Source organism: Chelon labrosus (assembly GCF_963514085.1).
Source record: "Chelon labrosus genome assembly, chromosome: 22".
NCBI classification, from domain to species: Eukaryota; Metazoa; Chordata; class Actinopteri; order Mugiliformes; family Mugilidae; genus Chelon; species Chelon labrosus.
In genome coordinates this window covers 3652846-3676659 of record NC_140355.1, presented here as the reverse complement: position 1 = coordinate 3676659, position 23814 = coordinate 3652846, and the positions used below count along the sequence as shown (strand labels likewise).

Sequence of the window (23814 nt, the reverse complement as noted above, 5' to 3'; positions counted from 1 at the left end):
CACAGTTTAGAAAAATAATAATCGAAGTACACTTAGAGAAAGTGTCTAAAATCTAAAATTAGCAAGATTTATAACAAGACAGACAAAGACAGACGTATGAAACTTTTTTATTGGTCAGTACTTTGGCACAATTAAAATGCAACTTACTGTACAAGTTTAACACTGACGACCACATGACCCAAACTTTGAACGCGCATTAAAAAGCACAAATGAACCAACCAACAACAAATGAAAAGTCCAACTCTTTAACAAACAATGCACTAAAACAAATACTGGCCAAGCATGAGACCGGCATTTTGCTGTCAGCTCTGAAAGAGTTTCCGCTTAATAACCATAAATGAGGAACACAGTACGTGATAGCATATCGTACACCAGATGATCCTTTCACATACGGGTCATGCTTTACTTTTCATGTTTCATGTTCATGTGCTGACATAAGTTGAGTATAAAACAAAGAAAAAAGAAATTAAAACCTCATGAAAATCTTAAAAAAATGCTGGTTTCATAAAAATAGGGCATATGATCATCGATGTTTACCCAGTGGATATCACATGGCCCAATTTCATTAAGAAAATCATATGTACAAAATATACAAGTTTAAATACACACTAATTCAAAGCTGCAGTAGTCTGTATTTCTATATTAATACTGAATAAATGACTACCTGTAATGCAAAAGGTGTTACTCATGGCAGAACATGAGAATGGACTACAGAGCATTTAGCTTGAAGCAACGACGAACAGGCCGACAAAATTAGGAACTAGATGATGAATAAAGTGGAACATTTGGCAGCTAAAGTTAAAGACCAAAACAGCACTAAAAGCACGGTGAATACTGAATATTCACAATACAACACAAATCCAAATGACTGAATGTCTGCTGGATGCATAAACAAGCTACTCTCTGCTAATATGTTAGCCAAAACAACTTGTGTTTTCTTGTCTGCTGGCTGGGGGGGCTATTCTGATTCTTAGAGGCCAAAACTGATTAATGAAGTTTTAACAAAGTCAGTGATTTAAAAATACGAGGGCAGTTTTCAGCTCCTGCTTTCATTTTAATTCCCTTTCCACTCCTAGAGTAAAACACATTCTCGTGTGTTTACTCAACATCCATTCCTCATACCAAACGTCCAGCCATGCTTGACAGCCCTGTCACAGGATGCAGTGGAAGTCAGAGGAGGGAGAGGTGGAAGCAGCATCCCCTAAACTATTTTAGGCGAGCTGGCACACTCATCTTGGGACAGTGAACCTCCAAGACTGTTCTGGCTTTATCAGACAGAGTCTTTGATTTTGCACTCTTCACTCACTTACGGTGTGATGCTTCCCAGAAGGTCAGGGGTCAGGTAGCCGTCTGGCGATGGCATGGGCTTTGGGATTATCAGCTGCGGGGCTGGTGTTGAGTTTGGCATCAGTAAGAGGCTGTTCTGTCTGTCAATACCCTCTACTACGGTGTAGACAGGAGCAGGGGGTAGGGGAGACGTAGTGTTCGAGCCAAGTGACGAAGGTGGCACAGCACTCAGCTCTGCTCCAGTCTGGCAGGGTTCACTAAGGTCCCCTGCGGAAAAGTTTGGGCAGATTTTCCCTGTGTTGAGCTCCGAGGTGTACTCTCTGTTATCTGCATTTACCACAAGGAGCTGGAGCTCTTTCTTTTCTTTCTCCTTCTCCACCATGATATCTTTGTTGATGTCTTTGTTTTTCTCTCCCTCAATCTGTTCCTCAGGTGACAGCAGCACCTTGCCAGATGACCTCACCTCACTCACCTGGGTGTACAAAGCCTCTCTGGCCGGTTCTACAACTGGAGGCTCCCCACTGGTGGAGCTTTGGACCGGGGAGCTTGATTCAGAGGCTGGAGGGCATGACGTTTCTTTATTGAGAGTCTGGTTCAGGGCGAGAGGATGGAAAGGCAACGCTTCTGGGTCGCTGGGGAAATCTGGTTCACAACAGCTGGCGCGGCCTGAGTCATCATCTCTGAAGCCAATGGAGACTGGAGAACAGTTGGAGCGGTCCATGAGGCAGTCTGTGTCCTGGTCTGTCAGTCTGTCATTCTGCTCCTCAATGTCCAAATCAATGAATTCCACCCAGGGGTCGTTGTTGTAGAGCTCCGGCCTCAAATCAGGAGGACCACCCAGGATTGATGTCAACTCACGAAGCTTCCCCTTCTGTGAGACAAATAAAATTAGTATTAAATCAGTTTCACTCTTAAGGGATCATAAGAGTTGGACTTCGTCTGCTTTTGTAGCTCTGGAAATCATTTCCCATCAGTGATATATCATTGTACAACTTCTTTGCTGATTGTGGTAGCGTGTCTGAAACGATGTCAGACAGGTTGATCAGACATCCCCAAAGTGTATCAAAATTTGTCTGTAAGAGAAAATTAAGATGAAGAGTAAATTTACAATCTACATAAAATTTGGAGATTACCCAGATTAGAACATTTCGGGTGTGTTAACAAATAAAGTTGTTTAGCTAATATGGCTAAGCTGAATAGGTTAAAACCTGACAGATCATTGGACTGCTCATTTTTCTGTCTGGGCTTTTTGTCGTCTTCCATAACTGATAGAAATGATGGCCAAACACAAAAAAAAAAAAAAGGCCAGTACCCAAGTCCTGGCAGAGTTGATATTATCTACTAAATGTTCAACATATGCACAGGAAACATGTTTAACACTTTCATGCAATAATGAGTTTCCAATTGGACACAAAGACTGCAGTCGACATCCCACCACAATGGAGTCAAACTCAATTTCATTTGTAGTGTTCAAATAATATGAAATCATCTCTATGTTGTAAAAAACAAAACCTGCTGTTATTCCTCTCCAACTCCACGTCCCTATTTTATCAACCAATGCACACACCAGTGCTATGTATAGGTTCTAAATTTTAGGTGTATTCATTTAAAGCCCCGGACAGAAAGGATATTAAAATATTGAAATTTTGTGGTGAAAACATTTAATTTACAGTTGCAGTTACAGAATTGTTGCAATTTAGAGACCATTTTTATGTGCTATCAGGGCAGGTATTATACACATTAGACTTAAATATTGACTCAGTCCTTATCAGAATATGATATAAGTGTGGTAAGACTCCAGTTGAATTTTATGTTGGGGTGTGTTTCAACTGATACAGAAAAAAAATACTTCTGCATGCTGCTGGACAGCCCTACAACTAGTCAAAGCCATTTTGCTGTAAACAAATTCAACTCAGATGATGTGTATGACTCGCTGTTACTCTACACGTGTGACTCATTAACTACAAACACAGTACAATTGTATGTCCACTAAATACATAAATCATTGTTAAACTTTTTCTTAAACTGAAGCCCCAAAAGTCAGAGATGGGGTGCGTTCAGTCTCAGTCTCATGTCAATTAGGGTTGTAAATCAGTGGCTCACCACGGACGTAAAACCTTCTTTAAGCCTTCAGATCTTATTAATGGAGCAATAATTTTCCTTTGAGTGGAACCGCACTCAAAGATACTTCTGCCTTGGATTTAGCCTCCAGCTATAGTTGCTGCAGTCTGGTTCCACACAAAATGATGTTGATAGGAGTCAGTGTACACTAAATCTTGAATAAGCTATGTGGGCTTATTGTCACTTTAGCGACTAAACTGAGAGATTTAATGCTCGCTAAATGACTACAGCTGCAGCTCGCCAACTAGATGGGCTCAGCCTATTTTGCACTGCCAGGCAAATATCGCTTTGTGGTTTGACAGCCTCGTAAAACAACTGCATTAGTAAATCATTAATGACACATGTCATAGTGTCATAACATGAGCGAATAGACAGAGTACCTTGAGCAGTTCGGGGTCAATTCCTCTTATTTTAGGTCCAGGAACCGGTGGCAAAAGCATAAAAATCAACCTTGGGGAGTAATAAAGGGAAGAAGATGTTAAATGTCACATAACACATGGAGAGAAATAAAAAAACAAGCTTGATGTCAGACATCGTTACAAAACTGCAGACACAGAGAATGTTTGAATGAGTTTTTCAGGGTCACAGCGCCCACACAGTGTGTTCATCAATGAGAATGAGATGACTTTTCAACACCTTTAGGGAGGTACAGAGATCATGCTGACTGTAAAATACTCACTTTTCTTGCTGTGATATGATAACTAACATCAGGATGGCCACTAAACACAAGGTGCCAAAGATGAGCAAAGCTGTCACTGTGAATCCTGAAACTGGTGAAAACAGAGCACACAAATTCACATAAACCTCATTTAATGCTCAAAAAATTATGTTACAGATGTTAGTGAAGTTACAGAAAAATAGCTTTTGTCAGTAATAATTAAAACTTTAGGAGAATTCAGGGATTTAATCATGATGTCTGAAGGGCATCCAGCTCTAGCTTCAAAGCATTTTCTATAAAATACCTTTCTAACAGCCTCTGCAAGCTCTTGGCATCTATTCCTGTAAACACTACAGTAAGTTTACCTTTAGATGGGATGTAGATAAATATAGAGTCGCTGAAATCTCCAAACTCTTTCCCACTGTGCATTTTGCACCGGACCCGGACCTCGTGATTAACGTTGGTTTCAAGCCCATAAAGACTGCAATGCGTGCTTTTCACAGAGTCCACCTGTGATGAAGAAAATAATGAGAAGGTAAGGTTAAAATACCGACAGAGTGCCCAACTGTATTCGCTATACAAATGAGACAAGGTAAATCTGATTCATGGAGACACCCACCGCTTTCCACAGGTCAGAGTCGACGTTGCGGTGCTGCACCTCGTACTGCAGCGTCATCCAGCCCGTCTCCACGTCTGCAGACTGTGGAGGCTTCCAGCTCAGCATTATGTCGTAGTGAATGTCAGTCACACTCACGTTCAGCAGTGTCCAGTTCAAGCCGAACGGAGGGTCCGGTTGAACTGAGCAGAGCACACAGATCAGGTGGAATTAATTCATTTGGGTAAAAAAGATCGTTGTATGTTCCACGACATGCACTAAAACAAGCAGACACTTGAAGATTACATCCATATGTGATATGTGAACATGTAATTTCAAAGCAATGGGTGTGAAACAGCACCAACCACCATGAAAAACTGACTGATTTTGCTGGGCTGGAGGAATTTGTTCCCAGTCACATAAGAATGTCAGCCATTGATGTTGGGTGTTAATGCTTGGCTCAGGTTCAACATTCCAAATTATTCACTGCCATGTTGGTACAAGAAAGATCTTTCTCAAACGGTCATCTATCACAGTAAAAAGAGCTCCAGAAAGAATTGTGCGAAATGAAGGTTTGATGTCACAACGGCGCTAGATGGGGTTATTCATCCTATTGAATGTCTCTACCAGATTTCCTGGTGATGCAATGGTGTGTTCAATGTTTTTTCAAGATATTGCCACGAGGAAAAGTTTTACTGATCCATTTATTAGATGGAATGATAGCTCACTGATAGAATACAGCTCCCACAAGTCTTTGACCAATGACACATGGGACATGGACAAAAATGTGCAGGCTTTTCTGTGAGACTAAATAGTGTTAGTCTCAGTCGCAGAAAAGCTGGCACAGTGAGGGGCCCGCAAGACTAACACTACTGCAACCAAATGAACACCAGGTAATTTGTATGCGGGGGTAGAACATTGGTACATTTTTTTACTGTTACTAAAGGCTATTCCTAGCCAGGAAGTGCCAGGAATTGTTTCACTTCACTCTCCTCTGGACCCAGGCAGAGGAGATTTCTTCCTATTAGAAGAAACCTTCGACACAAAATTCTGCTCAAGGAAGAACTGTTGGGTTCTTTCTATAGTTGCAGAATACTGTAATAGCTTGACCCCACAATGGAAAGTACCCTGAGATTACATATATTAGCATGTTGCGCTACCCACATAAAATCTAATTGGATTTGTTCTTTAACAACTTTCTCTAATATGGATCATGCCCTGTTGGCAGCGAGGCATGAACTCACCAATGTCTTGAACATAGAAGAGGATCTCGTCATAGAGGATGGCTTGATCCCTGGAGCGGAGCTGGACTCTGTAATAGACCCAGATGGACGTGTGGTTCTCGTTGAAAAAGCACTCATTCGGCCTCTCAGTGCTGTAGTGAGGGCACTCTTTCCAATTTTTAGGAAAGGCAGTGAGTGGCCTGCAATGTGGGTGACAGGAAACAGCACTCCAGTCAGTCTAAAAATAATCTACTCAATAAAGCAGTTATGTAGGAAATTGTAGTAGTATTTTTCGCCCGGAGACATGAATGTGCTCAGGAAATTTCACAGTAATCTGGCATTTTAGTCTGAAGACGACTGTAGAATGACATTTATGAAGAACAACTACATGTGTGACCTGATAATCAGGAAAAAAGAATTGACTGCAGTTCAGTCGAATTTCCCAAATATTGTTTCAAATTAACTGGAGCATTACATAAATAAACAAATAAAATCCAGATTTTATTCAGAAAACTAAAACTGGTGAAATTTATAAGCTACAGACAAATTTCCTTGATGTTTGCCAAGGCGAAAGAAACCTTCAGGATTAACTGTCAAAGCAAATTTCAAGGAAAACCTAACCCTGGCCCTAGATGAAACATCCGGATCAACAATGTGCTTTAGATTGCCACAGACTTGGTAGGAAGGTCAAAAAATAACTAGAGACTCAGTAACAAATAGTTGGTTTTTGACATTTTTATAGGATTTGTTAGAAAAATGGCTTGGCTTTTTTGTTAATTATGCGAACATATGCAGAAACTATAAGGCTGACTGTTCAGTAAATCCACTAAACTTTACCATGCCCCAAGATATTTGATTTAAAAGCCACTTAGTTACAACAGTAACCCTCAACTGGACTTTGTCTTGTCAACACAAATGGAGCAGGTGCACCATATGTAAGATAAGGTTTAGACACAACAGTGCACACATTAGAGGTTTAAATGCAGTGAACCTGCTTGACCTTGATCAGATCAGCAGGGGCGACGTGTCCACACAGAGAATGTATCTGCTTTGGTTTTGATCTGACATGTGTAACTAGAATCATGTTTCAGTGTTTCAGCTGAGACAGAAAAAAAATAGTTATACAAGCAATCAGAGGCATTTTGTTATAAACAGATTCAATTCCCCTGTGCTCAGATGACATGGATGACTAGGCCACTGTTATTCTTCAGTTCATCACCACATGAAGCCCACCAAAAAGTTTAAAATGGCCCAGCAGATCTTTGCTGGAGCATAATCGTTCCCAACGGAGTGATTCCAGACCAGTTTTCCCTCAGAATGAAAAATTGTGGGCAGGGAAAGTCGTCTGGCTTCCAGGCTAGTACAAACCAACTACTACCCATTCTTTCCTCTGTTGCAAAGATTTTCTATTTCCTTCTTTCTGGCAGTGATCCAACCTCTTCCATCTGCTGCCTGAAATTTCCTTGAAAGCACAGAAAATAAAACCATAGCAGTTGGTCAGGACAAAAATCTGTCTTCTCACTTTATGTTGATGTAGAATATGCGAAGATCTCCTGGCTCTGAGAGGTTCTGGAAAGTGCCTACATTCCATGAGCAGTGGAAAGTCTCCATGTTGGCAGAGACACAACCAGTGAGATGAGGGCGGACTGCTGGGAGACAGAGAGACGGAGAAAAAGAGCAAAATTACACATCTAATAATTTTCTAATATTATCTGTTTCTTTTCTTGGTTGCCCTAACTATGACTAATTGCTACTTTGAAGGATGAGCTTCCCTTCAGGGACAACGATAACAACTGTAACCTAACTCCATCGAGCAGCCCCGCCACAAGGAGAGCACCGGCACTTTCCTGGAAATCATTTTACTGCTCTTAAAGAGAAAGCTGCAGCTGGCAAGTTCACTGCCACCACTGTCGTGGAATAAGCTGTTTGCTTTGGTTATACCCAGAACTGCCCTTGCGCAGAAAAAACCCTGCGGATCCTGTTTTATAGGCTTCAAAACTAAAACCATGTGTGCACCGAGCACATTTATTCTGTTTTTTTCTGGCAGCAGACTCTAACTCTGTCCCAGTGTGCTGCCTGCGTGTATTGCGTTCACACTGCAGAAGGGACAAAGCAGATTATAGAGAACTTTTCTAAGATATTTCTAAGATATTCCATCCAGCTGTGGAGGTCACAATACTGAAAAAAATAAACTTTAAAACTCAACACCTCTTCCACAGGACAATATACTGGGGTTACTCTGTAATGCACAGAAAACAATAATGCCTGTTTTCATTAGCACTCTTGGTAGAAGCTGGTGTACAGGCTTTTACTGATATTTGTGTGTTTTTTTCACCACCACTAATGCCCCACTCATTTGAACGTGTTATGTATGTGTTCACACAAAAAATATCTTTGCTGCTATCTAGTAATTGGACTTCAGACTCAAGATATCAACCAGTATCAAGGGTCTCAGATAATCAGAATTTAAAGTCTACTTCTTAACTATTTTCTCTGAATTAAAAGTCCACTTACTAACTATTTTCTGGACATCATAATCTCATCTCATTCACAAGTAGACGTCTCTACTACTAGAGATAAGAGTGGAAATACACAGTATGTTTGTTTAATGTGGGTGAGCTGGCCCTTTAAACAAAGAGCTGATTTGCTTTTAGGTAAACACTGCTGATTGTATGATTGGGGGACATCAGTGCTGCCGAGCGGATGAACAGAAGCCCAGGCTGGCTGAGTACCGAGAAGTGTGAGGACAAGATGGCTCCTTCATAGCTCAGAGCGCTCAGAGCAGATGATGAATACCTCTGGCCTGCTTCAGGGAAGGGGAGTTACGGGTTAAAAATAACCTGTTTACCAGACCCCCAACTCCTCCTCGGAACTGTGTTTAGTCAGGATTAAGAGAAAACATCCATCTGACACTCAGCTATGCTGGGCATCTTTGTGGATCACTTTATAGTGATAAAGGAGGACAAGTGGGTCGTTTCTTAGTTGCTTAAGTGTCTAACTTGGAATATGGGGTAACAAATCTACTTTTACCAAATTTATTTCTAATGTTTTTGGTGTGTGAGGTATATTTCCATCTTTAGATTTCTTATTTTTTAATTCATGCTATTTCACATGAGAATAAGAGAAATGGCGCACAGTAGAAATACTAGCCAATATATACCACGAGATGATAAAAATCTGTCCATTGCTCTAGTACATACATCAAGATGTCTCTGCTATAAATCTCCCTGGGAAATCAAGGAGCAAAACTGCTTTATGGCAAAACTGTAGCGAAAGTATGGCAATAGTTTGAGCATGAAAATGCATATTTGACGTTGGAAAGAGTATCACAAAACCCCCTGTTAAGTCAACCAAAGTGACATTTGAGAGAAAAGAAAAGATAGAAATAAATAACTTAGAATAACCCAACTGCATAAATGCGCTTACTGCCTTCTAACTGGGTATGTGGCTGGGCTCAGAAACATAAAACACCAGTCTTGACCTGAAGTGACTCTGATTAACTCCAAGCACATCCGATATTAACCAAAAACATGTTTTGTGAGTTCACCGTGACCTTTGATCACCAAACGCTTATCAGTTCATGCCTGAGTACCACTGAACGTTGCTGCCAAATTTGAAATTGCTTTGAGGTGTCCCTGTCCTGGCACAGAGACATACAAATAGTGACCCATTGGCCTGATATTCTGTTATTGTATTCACACACGTGCTCTGACGTGTATTTTTCAGTTCGCATTCATCTATTTTCATTGCAAATACACCCAACGCTATGACCCAATGTACTAATGCCAGAGTTCAGGAAAGGAAATTATTGTTAATCCTCTACATTTGTTTATGACAAATGTAGAGGATTAGGGAAAGATTTGATTCACTGCATGATTGTTTACCTCTGCACAGATTGGTAGGTGGTTGGGGCGGATGGTGGGCATACAAAACGCAGGACTGACATAAATGGGGCCACCCACCTTTTAGTGATCTTGTCTCCATTATATGAATAGTAATGTGGCCACCTCTATATCACATACAGAATATATATTCATTCATTCATTCATTCATCTTCTGTAACCGCTTATTCCTGCCTATCCCAGCTGTCATCGGGCGAGAACAGAATATATATGTATCTTATAAATATTATTCATATAGCCAATATAATATATACTGTAGTAATCATTATTAAGTTCACCAGTACCAGATAAAATCAAAACTCTGATTAAAACTCGATTAAATATCAGGCTCATCTCAGGTGGAGACGAGAACGCCTACAGATTAGAGATTGACCGCCTGGTGACTTGGTGCAGCCGCCACAACCTGGAACTGAACGCTTCCTAGACAGTGGAGATGATCATGGACTACAGGAAGAACACAGCCCCACTCCTCCCCATCATCCTGTGTGACTCTACAGTCAACACTGTGGACTCCTTCCATTTCCTGGGCACCATCATCTCCCAGGACCTCAAATGGGAGCTGAACATCAGCGCCCTAATTAAAAAAGCACAGCAGAGGATGTACTTCCTGCGGCAGCTGAAGAAATTCAACCTGCCAAAGACAATGATGGTTTACTTCTACACTGCCATCATTGAGTCCATCCTCACCAACTCCATCACCACATGGTATGCTGCAGCCTCTGCTAAGAGCAGACCGCAGCGTGTCATTCGCTCTGCAGAGAAGGTGATTGGCTGCAGTCTGAAGTCTCTCGACAGGCTGTACGCTTCCAGGACTCTGAAGCGTGCATCTAAGATTGTGGCTGATCCCTCTCACCCTGGACACAGACTATTCAACAGACTCCCCTCTGGCAGGCGGCTGCGATACATCGAGTGTAGGACCACTCGCATGGTGAACAGTTTTTTCCCATCCGCAGTGTGTCTGCTGAACAATGCCAAGCCCCCCCATGAACACATCAAACCCACCACCATCCCAGTGTGAATGTTCTGGTTGTTGTATATACTGTGTATATATTTTTTTGTATTTTGTATATTTGAGAGCGGCGTTTCTATATTTTATTTTATTTTATTTTATTGTTCACACGTAATGAGTGCAACAACACCAAAGCAAATTCCTTGTATGTACAAACATGCTTGGCAATAAAGTATTTTCTGATTCTGAAATACATGAAAAAAAGTTTTTTTTAAATAAAATATTTATTTGTTTGACTTTGTTTGACTGGTTGCTGTCTTTCAACCATTTTTTTACATGAGTAAATTAACCTGTTTGTCAAACAATTTTAAAATAGAATATTGGGGTCTGGAAACATGTATTATGCATATATAGATTAAATGTATAGACTAAAAACACAGCACTGCTGGGTCCCTCTAAGTGGACGACATGGTTAGAATAATTAGATCTCCTTACAAACTGACAGGCTTCATTTTTGCTCTTCTATGTCATAGTAAGTGCTGCTGTGTTTGCTCAGCAGCCGCCAAGCAGAGTTCACCCCTGGTGTAAGTAAACATGTGAGCGGTAGATCTGCAGCGCGCTGAAGACAGGCACCAGCTCCACAAAACCCACAATTTCCAAGATGGTATTATGAATTTACAACATATTCATATACAACAGGACTGCTCTGGCTGATCTTCCACAACCCTCTGGTGTAACCTCTGGTGTAAACATGTTTACACCGTAATTTTTCACTGAGTGCTACCAACAGTCTATTTCAGGGTGAAACAAAACATCCCCACTCAATCTGTTTGGATAGGCTCAGATGTGTTTCCTTTTAGCTGCGATTTTGAAGGGAACAGGAAATAGCAGCTAAGATTAATTTCCTTTAAAGGACAAAGTCGTACCCTAAGCAGATGCCATAAATTATTAGCTGGAGCAGAGCTTATTGTTACTATTTGTTTACACAACCTCTTCATGATAATTAGTGTGTGTTCTCCCCATTATTGCATCTATTAGCATCTGTACAGTCTGTTAGTAGGAAGCCGTCATTAATGTCTTTCCTGTGGGTACACAAGGCAAATGGTTATTTAGAGAGTCACATGTTCAGACATCAATGAGTTTACTCTCAGGGGAAAACGGCATCCTCTGCATTTAGAAAAGTCATTTCCTTCCTTGGCTACGAGCCACGCTGCTGTCATCAGTGATTACACTTCAGAACCTTTCACTAACCTAACACGCTATATGGGCAAAACGTGGAGAGAGAAAAAAAAAAAGCACGCTGTATGCGCCTAACTGCACAGAGAACCTCTTCAGACGAGCAACACAATTCCATTAACAGCCGATGTCCTCACTCCCATACAGTGGTGCTCAGGTAGGAAGGAAGACAAAACGCACCATTCAATTCCTAGCACCTTTGGTGGCTGTTGATTCAATAAGAATGGGAAGTGAGATTATTTTGGGCCATCTAAAAAAAGACCAGTTAGTTTTCCAATAATCTGTCCAACTTGACAGTTCTACCTTGTGATCTGTCCCACACGACTAGTGCCAGTGATAAAATGAGGGCACCTGTACTAGGCGATGAATACTCACTATGGGCTAGGAGTGCGTACGGTGAAGGCATAGTTATGTTTGGGCAAAAAAAAAAAAACACGGTTATGTTCAATGTTTGGGTTAATATAAGGGCTGTCAAAATTTGCATGTTAATAATGCAATAATAGAAAATTAAAGAAGTGATGAATGCAGAAGTAATCCTGTGAAAAGCAAGCAGAATCTGAAGTGCAGTATAGAAAATAATTTTACCCTGGAGAAGCAAGCAATATGTCCTACTGTAACAAAACTGTCAAAAGTCCCAAAAGAAGCAAAAGAAAACGAAGCTTGCGAAAATGGCTAAAGAAATGGGTCATTTGAATGGCAAGTTAAGCTTGAAAGCTACCCACCAGACGGTTCTCTCAACAAGGACAAAGTTATCTGTATACTATCGATGTGAACTGCATTGCCACCAAATCAAGCAGCTGGTTAAAATGTGACGGAGATGCCCGGACAACAACACTGTCTGCAATATTTTTCAGTGTTTTGGATTGTTTGCATGAAGGCAGGCATATTTCAGCAATAAAAACCTGAAAACTATCTCTTCAAGTTAGATTTAAAACAGATTGTAAAAAAGGTGTGATTAATTGCATTAATCACACACAAAGAAAAATCATGCGATTAATCACAATTAAATAATTTAATCTACTGAAAGCCCTAATTAATATAAGCACTTTCATAATCATGGTTACAACAATAAACAATGTGTGGGACACTGATCTTGACTGCTGGGGAACTCATCAACCCCAATCTCCTATTACATGTACTTTTGGCACTGTAAAGTCATTTGACCTCCTTCCTCTCATCACAATCATCACGACGACATTGCTGGCACAATGAAACGTCACTTTCACAAACAGTCCTCTTAAAGGTGGCGAGGTTGGCATCTCATTTTGTCATACTGCGATTGTGATGCAAAACATAAAGTACAAGGCTTCAGATACTAACGTCTCCTGGTTGAATTGTCAATACAACAGAAGAGCTATTGGGTTACAAAATACCTGGTTCTTTCATAAAATGTCAGAGCAGAGAATAGCACACTTGAGTAACAAATATTGTTAAGGTCCTGCGCCGCCAACAGAAGGTTAAAGGTATATACGTATTACACTAGAAACCTGACAAAAGTTTCTGGAGTTTTGATTGAGGCTGGGGAGAAACTGGGGCCAGATTGCAACATTATCATTCACTTAGAGTTGAGTGTCTGTCATATGGTAAATATTTTGTTTTTGTTTCAGATTATATTGTGATGTATATTTTACAGAGCTGCATCACTGAGTGCAAATGAAGATGCAACTTTTAGCAATCAAGTAATCGTATGCCAAATATTTCATGGGTTCTAAGAACTCAATGTTGAGGATGTTGAAATTGTATGTCAGTGTCTTAGTTTACTGTCCTTGTTTTATTTAATCATTTAGTGTGGTTTTTGTGTTCCTGTGAGAAGTAAAGACTTTTCTGGCAGAAGAGTTTCTGGCTCTTGAGTGCTTCTTCTAAGCTTGGGTTTTGGACTGATGGTAGGAATTAAACAATGCATTTAATGAAATTATTCTGGGATGAAGGGAAGGAGATGATACTTTTTATTCTTGACTAAATAATTAATTGAACAATCAAACCATTAATCAATGCTTTCACATTAACTGATCCAGATCCTCAGCTCCTTTTATCCCTTCCATTTACATTTATACTGCGTTAGATTCCTCCCAGCACATTCACTTTAACTAATAATGTGCTTTAACTCCATTCCATGCTTATACTTAACCTCAGCTTCATTCACCGGTGACACTTGAAAGCCAGCACCTTTTAGTATATGTTTTAAATTTAGAAATCTTATGAATCTTACTAGCATTAACTCCTCTCAGAACTCCACTTTTTTCTGACAGCTTTAATGACACAGACATTCCAAGTAGGCAGTATTATTCCATCATGGTCTTAAATAGTAAATGGCCTTTCATTTATAGACTGCTTTTCTACGTATTCATACTATTCGTGATCTTTAATAGGAAAACCTATTAAAGCACCTCCCACACTTCTGGGGAGGTGCACCCCATCGAGGTTACGATGTAGGCTAGTATTGGTGTAGCTTTCAATCTATACTGTCACATAAACTTTACTCAGCGTCTCCTGCTTTGAGGTTCCATCTGAGAGTGTAACCAACAATTGATTTCACTATCAATACAGCTAACTATATTATCTTTTACAATGACTTGGTTACTTATCGGGGTAAAAATGTCAAAATGAATTCTGAGTCTCACGTTAAATCACAAACTCCAGCTTCAACTTTTCAGTACTGGTTGGTTTCTGGTTACTGGGGGAAATACTGAAACTAGCCATGTTCAATGTGGGTCTGTCGGTTCAATTCTGTTTTTATCCTAGGCCTTCTAAGGAAGAAATTCCAGCTATGGCTATAAATCTCTGCAGAGCCAAAGGAAGTTGCGGATTCAAGTGATGATTCCTGGAATAGTACGTGCAAGTAACACATTGAGATCATTAGCACATTTAGTTTGTATTCCTTCTCGGGTTACATGTATTTATTTCTTCCACTAGGCAAGCAGCAATTAACCCCCCTGACACCAAACCAATGTGACTCACTCAACAAAATCTGAGATGAAGGCAGCAATTCAGAAATCTGCAGGGCATTAAAAGTTGGCGAACTTACCACCAAGTCCGCATGAAAAAATACACTTAGCTAAGGTTTCGTTTTTTAGTAGCAAGCTGTTGGCTCTCATTCATATTTTTACTGGAGTGGGAAAATTTCCTGCCAAAACAGTGTCCACATAAAGGCATGAGAAAAAAAAAAAAAATGTTCCCTGTCCTCCACACCTCTCCCATCTCCATGAGGGTGTTATGTAACAAGACAACGCACCAGATGTCCGTGTGAGTGACCTAAATGGCCAATCCAGATCTACTTTGCCAGTGGATAAAATACAACCCATGCATGCAAATAGTATACACATCCTTTCCACAGTCATTGGGGGTATTTTGCAGAAAGCTGGGCCTCTACATACTAAACAGCTTCCCATTGTTCACCAGTGGAGTGTTTTCTGTTGTCCAGAATTCCTGGGAAGCCACTTCACAAGAAATCCGCTGGCTGTTCACTCTGGGTCTCTGTGGAGGGCTTCGCTGTTGTGCAACACATTTCATGTTGTTTTGAATGCATTAGATGCACAGTGAATATTTAACTGGCAAAGAGCTGCAACCGTCTCATGGCCATTTAAAAGATTTATCTGAAATGTTGTGCAATTTTCATTCCAAACCAAACAGATCAACAGCAAGTGAGAATATGGGTATCACAAGACACTATAAATTCCCTATTAATGCCAGGTACTAAAGCTGCAAAGAACATAAGTCAGCATGTGCTTTTCAATTGCAAACGTTCCAAAATCGGTTCAAGTCTTCCAATTTAACTGAAATATAAAGGACGGTTACCAAATGCATGTTCAGAATCTTACCATGCCCAGTGGCTGATTCCAGTGCTGAAGCAGTGAAGATGTGAAGGAAGAAGAGCAGCATGGTGAAAGCAGGAGCCATGGTGTTGGGCTGTGAAGAAAACATGTGGCTAATGTTAGTGTCTCACAGCAGTCCACCCACCTGAACACAACTCAAGTAGGCCCAGCCCCCTGAAGTGCCATTAAACAGGGACGCTCCAGTCACTCCCTTTCTAAAAAAAGGAAAGCTTAAGAAAGCCCATGATTAAACCATACAGAGCCATCGAATTAGGCAGGGAATATATAATCAAATGACAACAATAATAGTTATTCAGTATGTAACAGCTTATCTATGAAGTTACTTTACGGTATATCCTAATATTTGGCTGGATACACTCCGTTTCCACTTTGCAAATATACTGAAATAAAATATACTTGCTGAAATTATGGCAAGAACAAGAGAAAAATTTTCCTTCTTAATGTTTTACATTTTCCGAGCAGTAGTGTACAGTATATGTCTTAACTGTTATAGTGCTTTAAAATGTTTAAGTTCTTGTCGGAGCTTTTGGTTTATTTGACTTTTACGTCAGAAGTAACTGCGGTAACATGATATTTTTTGGTCTTTTTTCAGACTTCAACTTATATCCGACCTCAGTCTATAGAGTTGAGCTGACAGGGCTTTCTTATTACTTTGACTAACATTTCTTCTTCCTTCCTTTACAACCAATTTCATTTTCTTTCATCGACTTTTTATCTTTCACTTGTCCTTGAAAAAGCACACACGTTATCTGTCAAGGTAACGTTCACTGGGCTACCACTGGAAAATACTGTTTTAGCGTGGGAAAGAAGAATAGCTTGCCAGTTGTGGAACTTTAGCCAAAGCTAGAAACAAGTCAGGAATTTGGCAATATTTGTGTGTTGGCATGTCTATGACAATTGTAAAACTGCGTTGATAACAGAAAAATTCTAATAATTTGTACGACAACTATCCTAAGGACTACCTCGTTGATCAGTCGAATGTCAGCAGTAACTGTCTGGCTAGCTAGCTGAAGTTGCTAGATAATGCTAGCTTGTGATAATTGGAAGCAGCAAAAGCTGAACGCCGCTTCCGACCACCGAATCTTCTTTCCAACCCAAACTCCCCGTAACTACAGTTTAAAAAAAACATTTTAAAATTACATTTAAAAAAATCCTGATACTTAGGTTCAATAGGACCAACAAGCCTATGGTACATTAGCATTAACTCTGCATATACTGTACAAGATTGTATTTGCATCATGTTGGCTACACATGTAAAGGGCTGAATATTAAACAGAAGGGTTGTAGCACTGACAGACAATCAATCTGAAAGTAAGTGTTTCTCAATAAAGGCCAAATATTTGATGGGTACTGGTTTTTGGTTCCAGATGTTGAGAACTTACAGGCAGTTGACGATATCTTCAGTGGTGCAGTCAACTTTTTTTGACTTTTTGACAGCAATTATTCAATCAAACAAGCAACTAATCATCACTTTGGCAACACCAACAACTGATTCTGTGCTTCAGCTTTACTCAGTAGCCCTACTCCAAAAAAAACAAGCTGAGACAAGGGCAACTGGACGTGCAGATTTTGTTGAAGACTTTTCGCCACTCATCCAAGACGTTTTCGCCACTCATCTAAGCTGAAACAAGTTTCCCTTGCCATATTCTTCAGTTGTTCTTGTTTAAGACGAACAAGAACCTTGACAGACATACTCCTTAGTGTAATCTTCCGCAACCTGTCTATGCTGAGGCTATGTCCAAGGATACTACACCGGTGAAAGTATTTCTTCCTGCATGTTGGAACTGTTGTGAAATTTAGCCACTCAAACACAAGTGGGTGACTAGTCAGTTGTGTTGAGTTTCATGGGGTACTTCACACAATGATAAGTGGAAGTGAGCTGCTCATACTGGAGCCAAAGTTCATAAATGTGGATCAACACTTAAAGTTTTTTAGTGATTTCATATTATTTTAAGGCAAAAATACCACAAACAATAAATCAGAGTGTATCAGAGTACACCACATTTTTGTGATGATGGAGTGGACCAGAAGGTTTCAATCAGAGTGAGTATTCACACTATTAATTCTTCCCCGAGAGGCATGTTTCTAAACAGTAAACAGTTTTGTCTGGAACGTGACTGTTGCTGGCTTCCAGAAAACACTTCATCCCTACTACTTTCTGGGCCTCATTTAGATCTTGTTTGCTGACAATTTATATTATGTCTTGTAATGCAGAGTTTTCCAACCCAGAAGTTGGGGTCTATTTTGAGTTTGTGACTGGGGCAACCTCACATGATCTTTCAGGATATGTAGTTGAAAATATCTTCACAAATACTTCATTATGTTTTTAGGCAGTAATTGGAACTACAGAATTATTATAAGAGCAGCAATGTCATATTTGTAGATATAAATAACAATTTAGCACCTGTCACTATGTTAAAATCATGAGTCTATACATCTGTGTAAAGGGTCTGAAAAATTTGACAGACTCATATATCTCAACCAACCTGGTAAATACGACATGTGCTCTGACTCCACTTCAGCAAACAGTAACCGATAGATTAAGAACACATGTGCCTGCCTTGAGGATCCCAGCTTTTAAGACAAAAAGTCACATGACACACAAAATTGCAACTGCAGCTTTGTGTTTGCAGTTTTCAGATCATCATGTTTCAAATCTGGAAAATATACTAATGCACCGTAACCATCTGAAAATTAGTTGTTTAAACGCTGTAAAAAAGAGTTTTGCAAATCAACTAATATTTACAGACAACAGGTTTTTTTCAGCCTTCTAAAACATCATGCAAGACTTGAATTTCAGTTCAAGCTTTCTAAACCTTTGTTGTTATTTGACTGATGTTACCCCATAGACAACCACACAGCATCAAATGTGTGTGACCCTAACTTAAAAATTTTTTTTTTTGAGGCACCAATCACAATTTAGCTAAATATAATAAAATATGATGATCTGGCAAATGTTCTTGTTTTATTGAAAATTGAAAACGCAGTGTCCTCCTGAGCAGTTAATACTAAGTCTCTCCTGAAAATCATTAAATGTACCTGACATTTAATGCTATATAAAACGTGTGTTGATGTTAAATGTGCAAACTACACATATACGGCTGCACGCCTATAATCATGCATAACAGAATATTTTCTTTGACTCACATAATCTTCTCTTTATTTCTGTTCATGACTAATGAGGCTGACTCATTTGATGTCCTCTTCACTTTGTTTCCACAGCTCTAGTAGCATAGTCATCTGCTATTAGCCAGCCGACAGCCATGCTGGCTGACCAATATTGATCGAATATTTTCAGATTGTTTAAGTTACATTTTAAAGCACAATTAAGCATGCATCCACAAAAGACTACTGTTGTGTAGATGCAGCCAAAGGGCATTCTTCATTCTATCTGCTGAGGTATTATTCATACTATGTACTGTGAGTGTGCATACACACAGGCTTGGGGCTTTTTATATATCCATGACACGTATAGAGTGTAGAGAGAGACAGAGGCAACAAACCTGGCCACTACGTATTTAGTTCTGCCCTCAAAGCCTTGGTGCTGAGTCCCCGCCCTCAAAACCTGCACCCTGTTATTGGCTGGGGGCTACAAACCCACTATCCCAACAGCTGCAGCCCAGGCTTGCCCTGAACACAGCAAACTAAGAAGAAAACAAGAAAATGCATGAAGAAGACAAGACCTCTGCAGATACACACTTCTGGTGGGTTATAAGTGGCAACTGAGAGGGTTTGAGAGTCTACTCATATGTCTACACATGTGCTTAAAACATGCTTCCACACAGTATCAGTACAGGAGTTTATTGTCCGACACAAAGGACATAATTTACCATAATTGTTGGTTTGCTGAGCATTTTGCACGGTGTTATATGTTATGCCTGTCTAAGTTGGAGGTAAGCAGTTCCCCTCGAGGACTTTTTATTTTCTCAATTTTTTCAAAACAGAGGACTAGCACAGATTTTTAAAAAGTACAGTTCAGAAAAATGGGTGAAACAGTCTTAAGAACAAAAAAAAAAAAGACTGATCAACCAGGCACTCAGTCTAATATATAATTAGACCTTTCTAATTAGACCTTTCAAGGCCTAGGCAAAGTCATTATAGTGCCCTTTACTGTCGTCCCTGTTTTTCATCAACAGTACGCATAGATTTTATCTTCATTTTCTCAACCTTATTATGACCTTTAGTTTTGATTTACAGTTAGACTGCATCCAGTCGTTTCAGGCAAGTAGCTACTCTAAAAAATGACGCTAACTCAGGAGCCTGGCTCTAAAAGTGATCCAGTCCCCACTGACCTCCATGTTAGAATCCCCAGCTTCACAGCAGGAATAAACCTGGTACAAAAACTCGTTTTGGTCTCGTTAGCATATTCATACTCATTGCAACTTTACAGGGATGAATATTTATAGAAATAACCTGTTTAAATTATATCAACGCTCAAGGTTATTTATAATTGAGGGCATGGCCGCTTTGAGTGACAAGTGAGTGCCCTCACATGTCGCTAGCTGTATATCTATGTGACCCTCCCCCTCCCCCCGCCTCAGTTCCACCCACACTCCACTTCTTTGACCATTTTTAAAGCAACTGGGGGTTAGGCAAAGTCAGGCTACACCAAGATGCACTTGGAGCTTCAAAACCATTCTTCACGAATCCTATGGGTGACTTCGTTGAGGGTTTGTCCATATTAACCAGTCAATATTTACACATCAGCTTGGTTTGTTTGTGCTGGTGTGAACACAGCAGAAGACCACCACCCTTTCTAACTGCTCTCAGCTCAGTTCACTTGCTCCGGAACAGAGCGTGACTGTTGTGTTCACACCAGTCCAAACGAACTTCCCTGAGAAATTTGTGTGAACACATGTTACCCATGGACAGATATGACTACTCTTATAATAATTAATTTTTATATATATAATAACTTTTAAACTGTTTTAACTCCAGCAAATTGGTTTTAAACACAAGGCTCCCTCAAGGCTGTGTTTTATCCCCCATCCTCTTCTCTGCATACACCAACAGCATCTCCTGCAGCAGTGAAGGCACGGCACTTTTTAAATATGCAGATGACATGGCCCTGGTGGCCCACATGACTGACACTGATGCTGTGTCCCAATACCAGCAGCCAGTCAACAACCTGGTCGAAACATTTAGTGAGAACTCACTCGAGCTGAACATCACCAAAGAGCTATGCTGAGGGGACAGAAACAAAACAGCAACAACGCCAACTCTTTTCCAGCCGCTCAGCATCCAGGGACAGCTGGCAGAGCAGGTCCAGTCTTTTAAATATCTGGGGACTGAGAATGACAGCTGTCTATTCTTCATGCAGCACACTGACACTATTTAGAAGAAATCACAACAACGCCTCCAACACTGAGTGAACTTTACAGCTGCTCTGTGATCAGGAGGCCACCCTGATCACAGAGAACCCTTCTCATCCCCTTCACCACTCCTTCCAGTTGCTGAAATCAGGCAGAAGGTACAAAGTTCCACTGACCCGGAAAAACATCTCCAAAAAATTCTTCACTCCATCTGCAATAACCTTCCTGAACACCCTGAAATAGACACTCCACCTTTTAACACTCCACAAGTCATATGTGTTTTAAGTTCCTCTAAATGTGTGTTTTTAATGTTGAATGTGTCTTGATGGGAATTGTGTGATTGTTCCTTGTGAGCCCTGTCAAAGAAGAATTTCTGTCACCATTTGGGACAGACAATAAAATCATATCTATCTGTCTATCTATATAACCAAGGACGTTACCATGCCTCTTTGGAAGAAAAACTGTTGGGTGTGCCAGTCTTTTAACCGATGCATCCGATAGATGCGACGGTGCTGTCTGGCAGCAGGAGTGCACTATCTCATCATATATACAGTACATAGGTGTTTGTCTGGATGTGTAGCTTAGATGCTCAATCTGAAAATGTTGTTCATATACAAAACACTGGCACATAAACAACAGAACACCAATGCATACTAGTGCCACACACAACGCTGCTGCTGCTCCATATTTAGCCTGACAGGTCTTTGCTGGAACACAATCAGTACCCAACGGAAAGGTTCCAGACCAACTGTCCATCACATAAAATTTGTATGCAGGGAAGTTGGTCTGGCTTCCAGGCTATACAGTACCAACATCAGAATTCATTCTTATCCAGCATTCAGTCTGTTTCCAAGCGCCTTCAATGCTAGTCACATACTCATTCTCCTTTTATAGTCTCTCTCAACTCCACCAGCTAGTAGCTATGTCATTTAATCTCTTTGGTATTTGGAGCTTTAAAGAACTGATGTGTTGAGATGTAAGCAACGCTTGAGAGTGTAAAATTATATCATATCCTGTTTATGTACAAAGCAAAGTACTGCAAAGTACATATTTTGAGAGTTAAGTCGACTAATTATTTTCTTGATTAACTGATTATTTGCCAATTATGTGGTAAAAATGTCAGGAAATACTGGAAATTACAGTTTTTTTAAACCTCAAATTTAAGCTCCTTACAGTGTCCTGGTGTGTTTTACCAGCCACTAAACATGCAGTTAGAACTACAGATTTATTTGTTCCAGTTTAAATTACATTCTTAAAGGCTGTAGTGAAACATATTTTCCTTATTTAAAAAAAAAAAAAAAAAAAAAAAAAACTTGAGGTAAACTTGTTGTTTACACAGCTCCAACCAGTTTACCTCTCTGTGTTATCTCTGATTAGGCAAGACTTATGGAGAACAGAAATTTAAAAAACAAACTCAAAGACGCTGCCTGCCTGTGTATGTAAGGCAAGATGTGAGTTTGTGGTTCATAGTTCAGATCACGGCAGCTTTATTACAGCCGGCTAAACGCACACAAACATCCAGAAGTAACTCACTCACCGCTGCGGCGAAGGGAACAGGGGTCTTGCTCCACGTCTCGGAACTCTCACTGGATCCACGGGTAGGACACCACAACAACACTGCACAGATACCGACGGAGGCTGTGCGCAGTGCTGGCCAGCTCTGAATCGGTTTCAACGAAAGCTACACGAACTGGAAACGCTGTCGAAGAAAGCCTCCCTCCCACGCTGTTTGTCTGCCCCGCCCGCCTGTAGGTCTGAGGCTGTGTGGAGCAGCATGTTGTTGAGAAGCGGAGAGTGAGGCGCCATCTGCTGGACAAAGTGAGGTTACAAGTACCAACATTGAACTGAAAATAAAGTTTTTCTAATTTTCTCATTTTAATTAGTTTAAACTGACCCACTTTCTGATTCTAAGATTTAAAAGTGGCCCCAGAGTCTTCTGAACTATTATCTTAATTGGGCCAAATATTTCCTGATTCTAAGCTTTAAAAGTGACCTAAAAGTCCTCTGAACTGCATTTAATTCAATTATTGTCGTAGTAAGGCCAAATATTTCCTGATTCTGAGCTTTAAATGTGGCCTCAAAATCCTCTGAAGTGCCACATTAAGCAACAACAAAAAATCTATTCTTACCTAAATCCATTACCAATCTATCCTGTCCATCAGACCATGGAGTCCTGTATGTGTCAGTCTTAAATTGCGCATTTATTCTGTATCTAGATGCATGCATGAATTCATCTGCTTGCTTCTGCTGCTCTCTTCTCCTCCTCCTCTCGTTTCTTCTCATCTTTTTCTGTCAGTCAATCTGGTCAGCTTCAAACAGATGGGGGGGGGGGGGGGGGGGGGGCATCTCAATGTTTCTTCCTGTTAAGAATTAGTTTTTCCTTGTCACTGTCTCCTTAGTGCTTGCTCTGGGTTTTTCAGGCTGGGTTCTGCAAAGGTGTGTTGAGACAATTTGGATTTTTATTAAGGCTTTACACTTATACAAAACTGAAATTATTTAAAAGTCAGTATTTAGTTGCAGTAGAAAAATATTAGAAATATTAGCATAGGCGTAGGCATTTTATTTGGTAAATTACTGTATTTTTGTTACAACTGTGTGCAGTTAGATTGCTACACGTGCACATGTATTCTCTCCATCGGATTACTTATTAACAGCACCAAACTGAATCCTATTTAGGTCAGGCTGCCTCAGTTTCTTT

At 40.2% G+C, this 23814-nt stretch overlaps 1 protein-coding gene across 1 annotated transcript; it reads right to left on the bottom strand.

The window, feature by feature from the left end:
• Nucleotides 1–91: 91 nt before the first annotated feature.
• On the bottom strand, nt 92–22922 carry ghrb (growth hormone receptor b; the record flags this gene model as incomplete). The annotated part of the gene is given in 11 exon segments (XM_084572336.1): nt 92–2158; nt 3789–3858; nt 4088–4178; nt 4432–4576; nt 4686–4864; nt 5906–6084; nt 7407–7530; nt 15790–15877; nt 22654–22738; nt 22740–22883; nt 22885–22922. Coding segments are annotated over 11 exon segments (1995 nt in total). The 3' UTR covers nt 92–1306.
• Between the last annotated feature and the right edge of the window lie 892 nt (nt 22923–23814).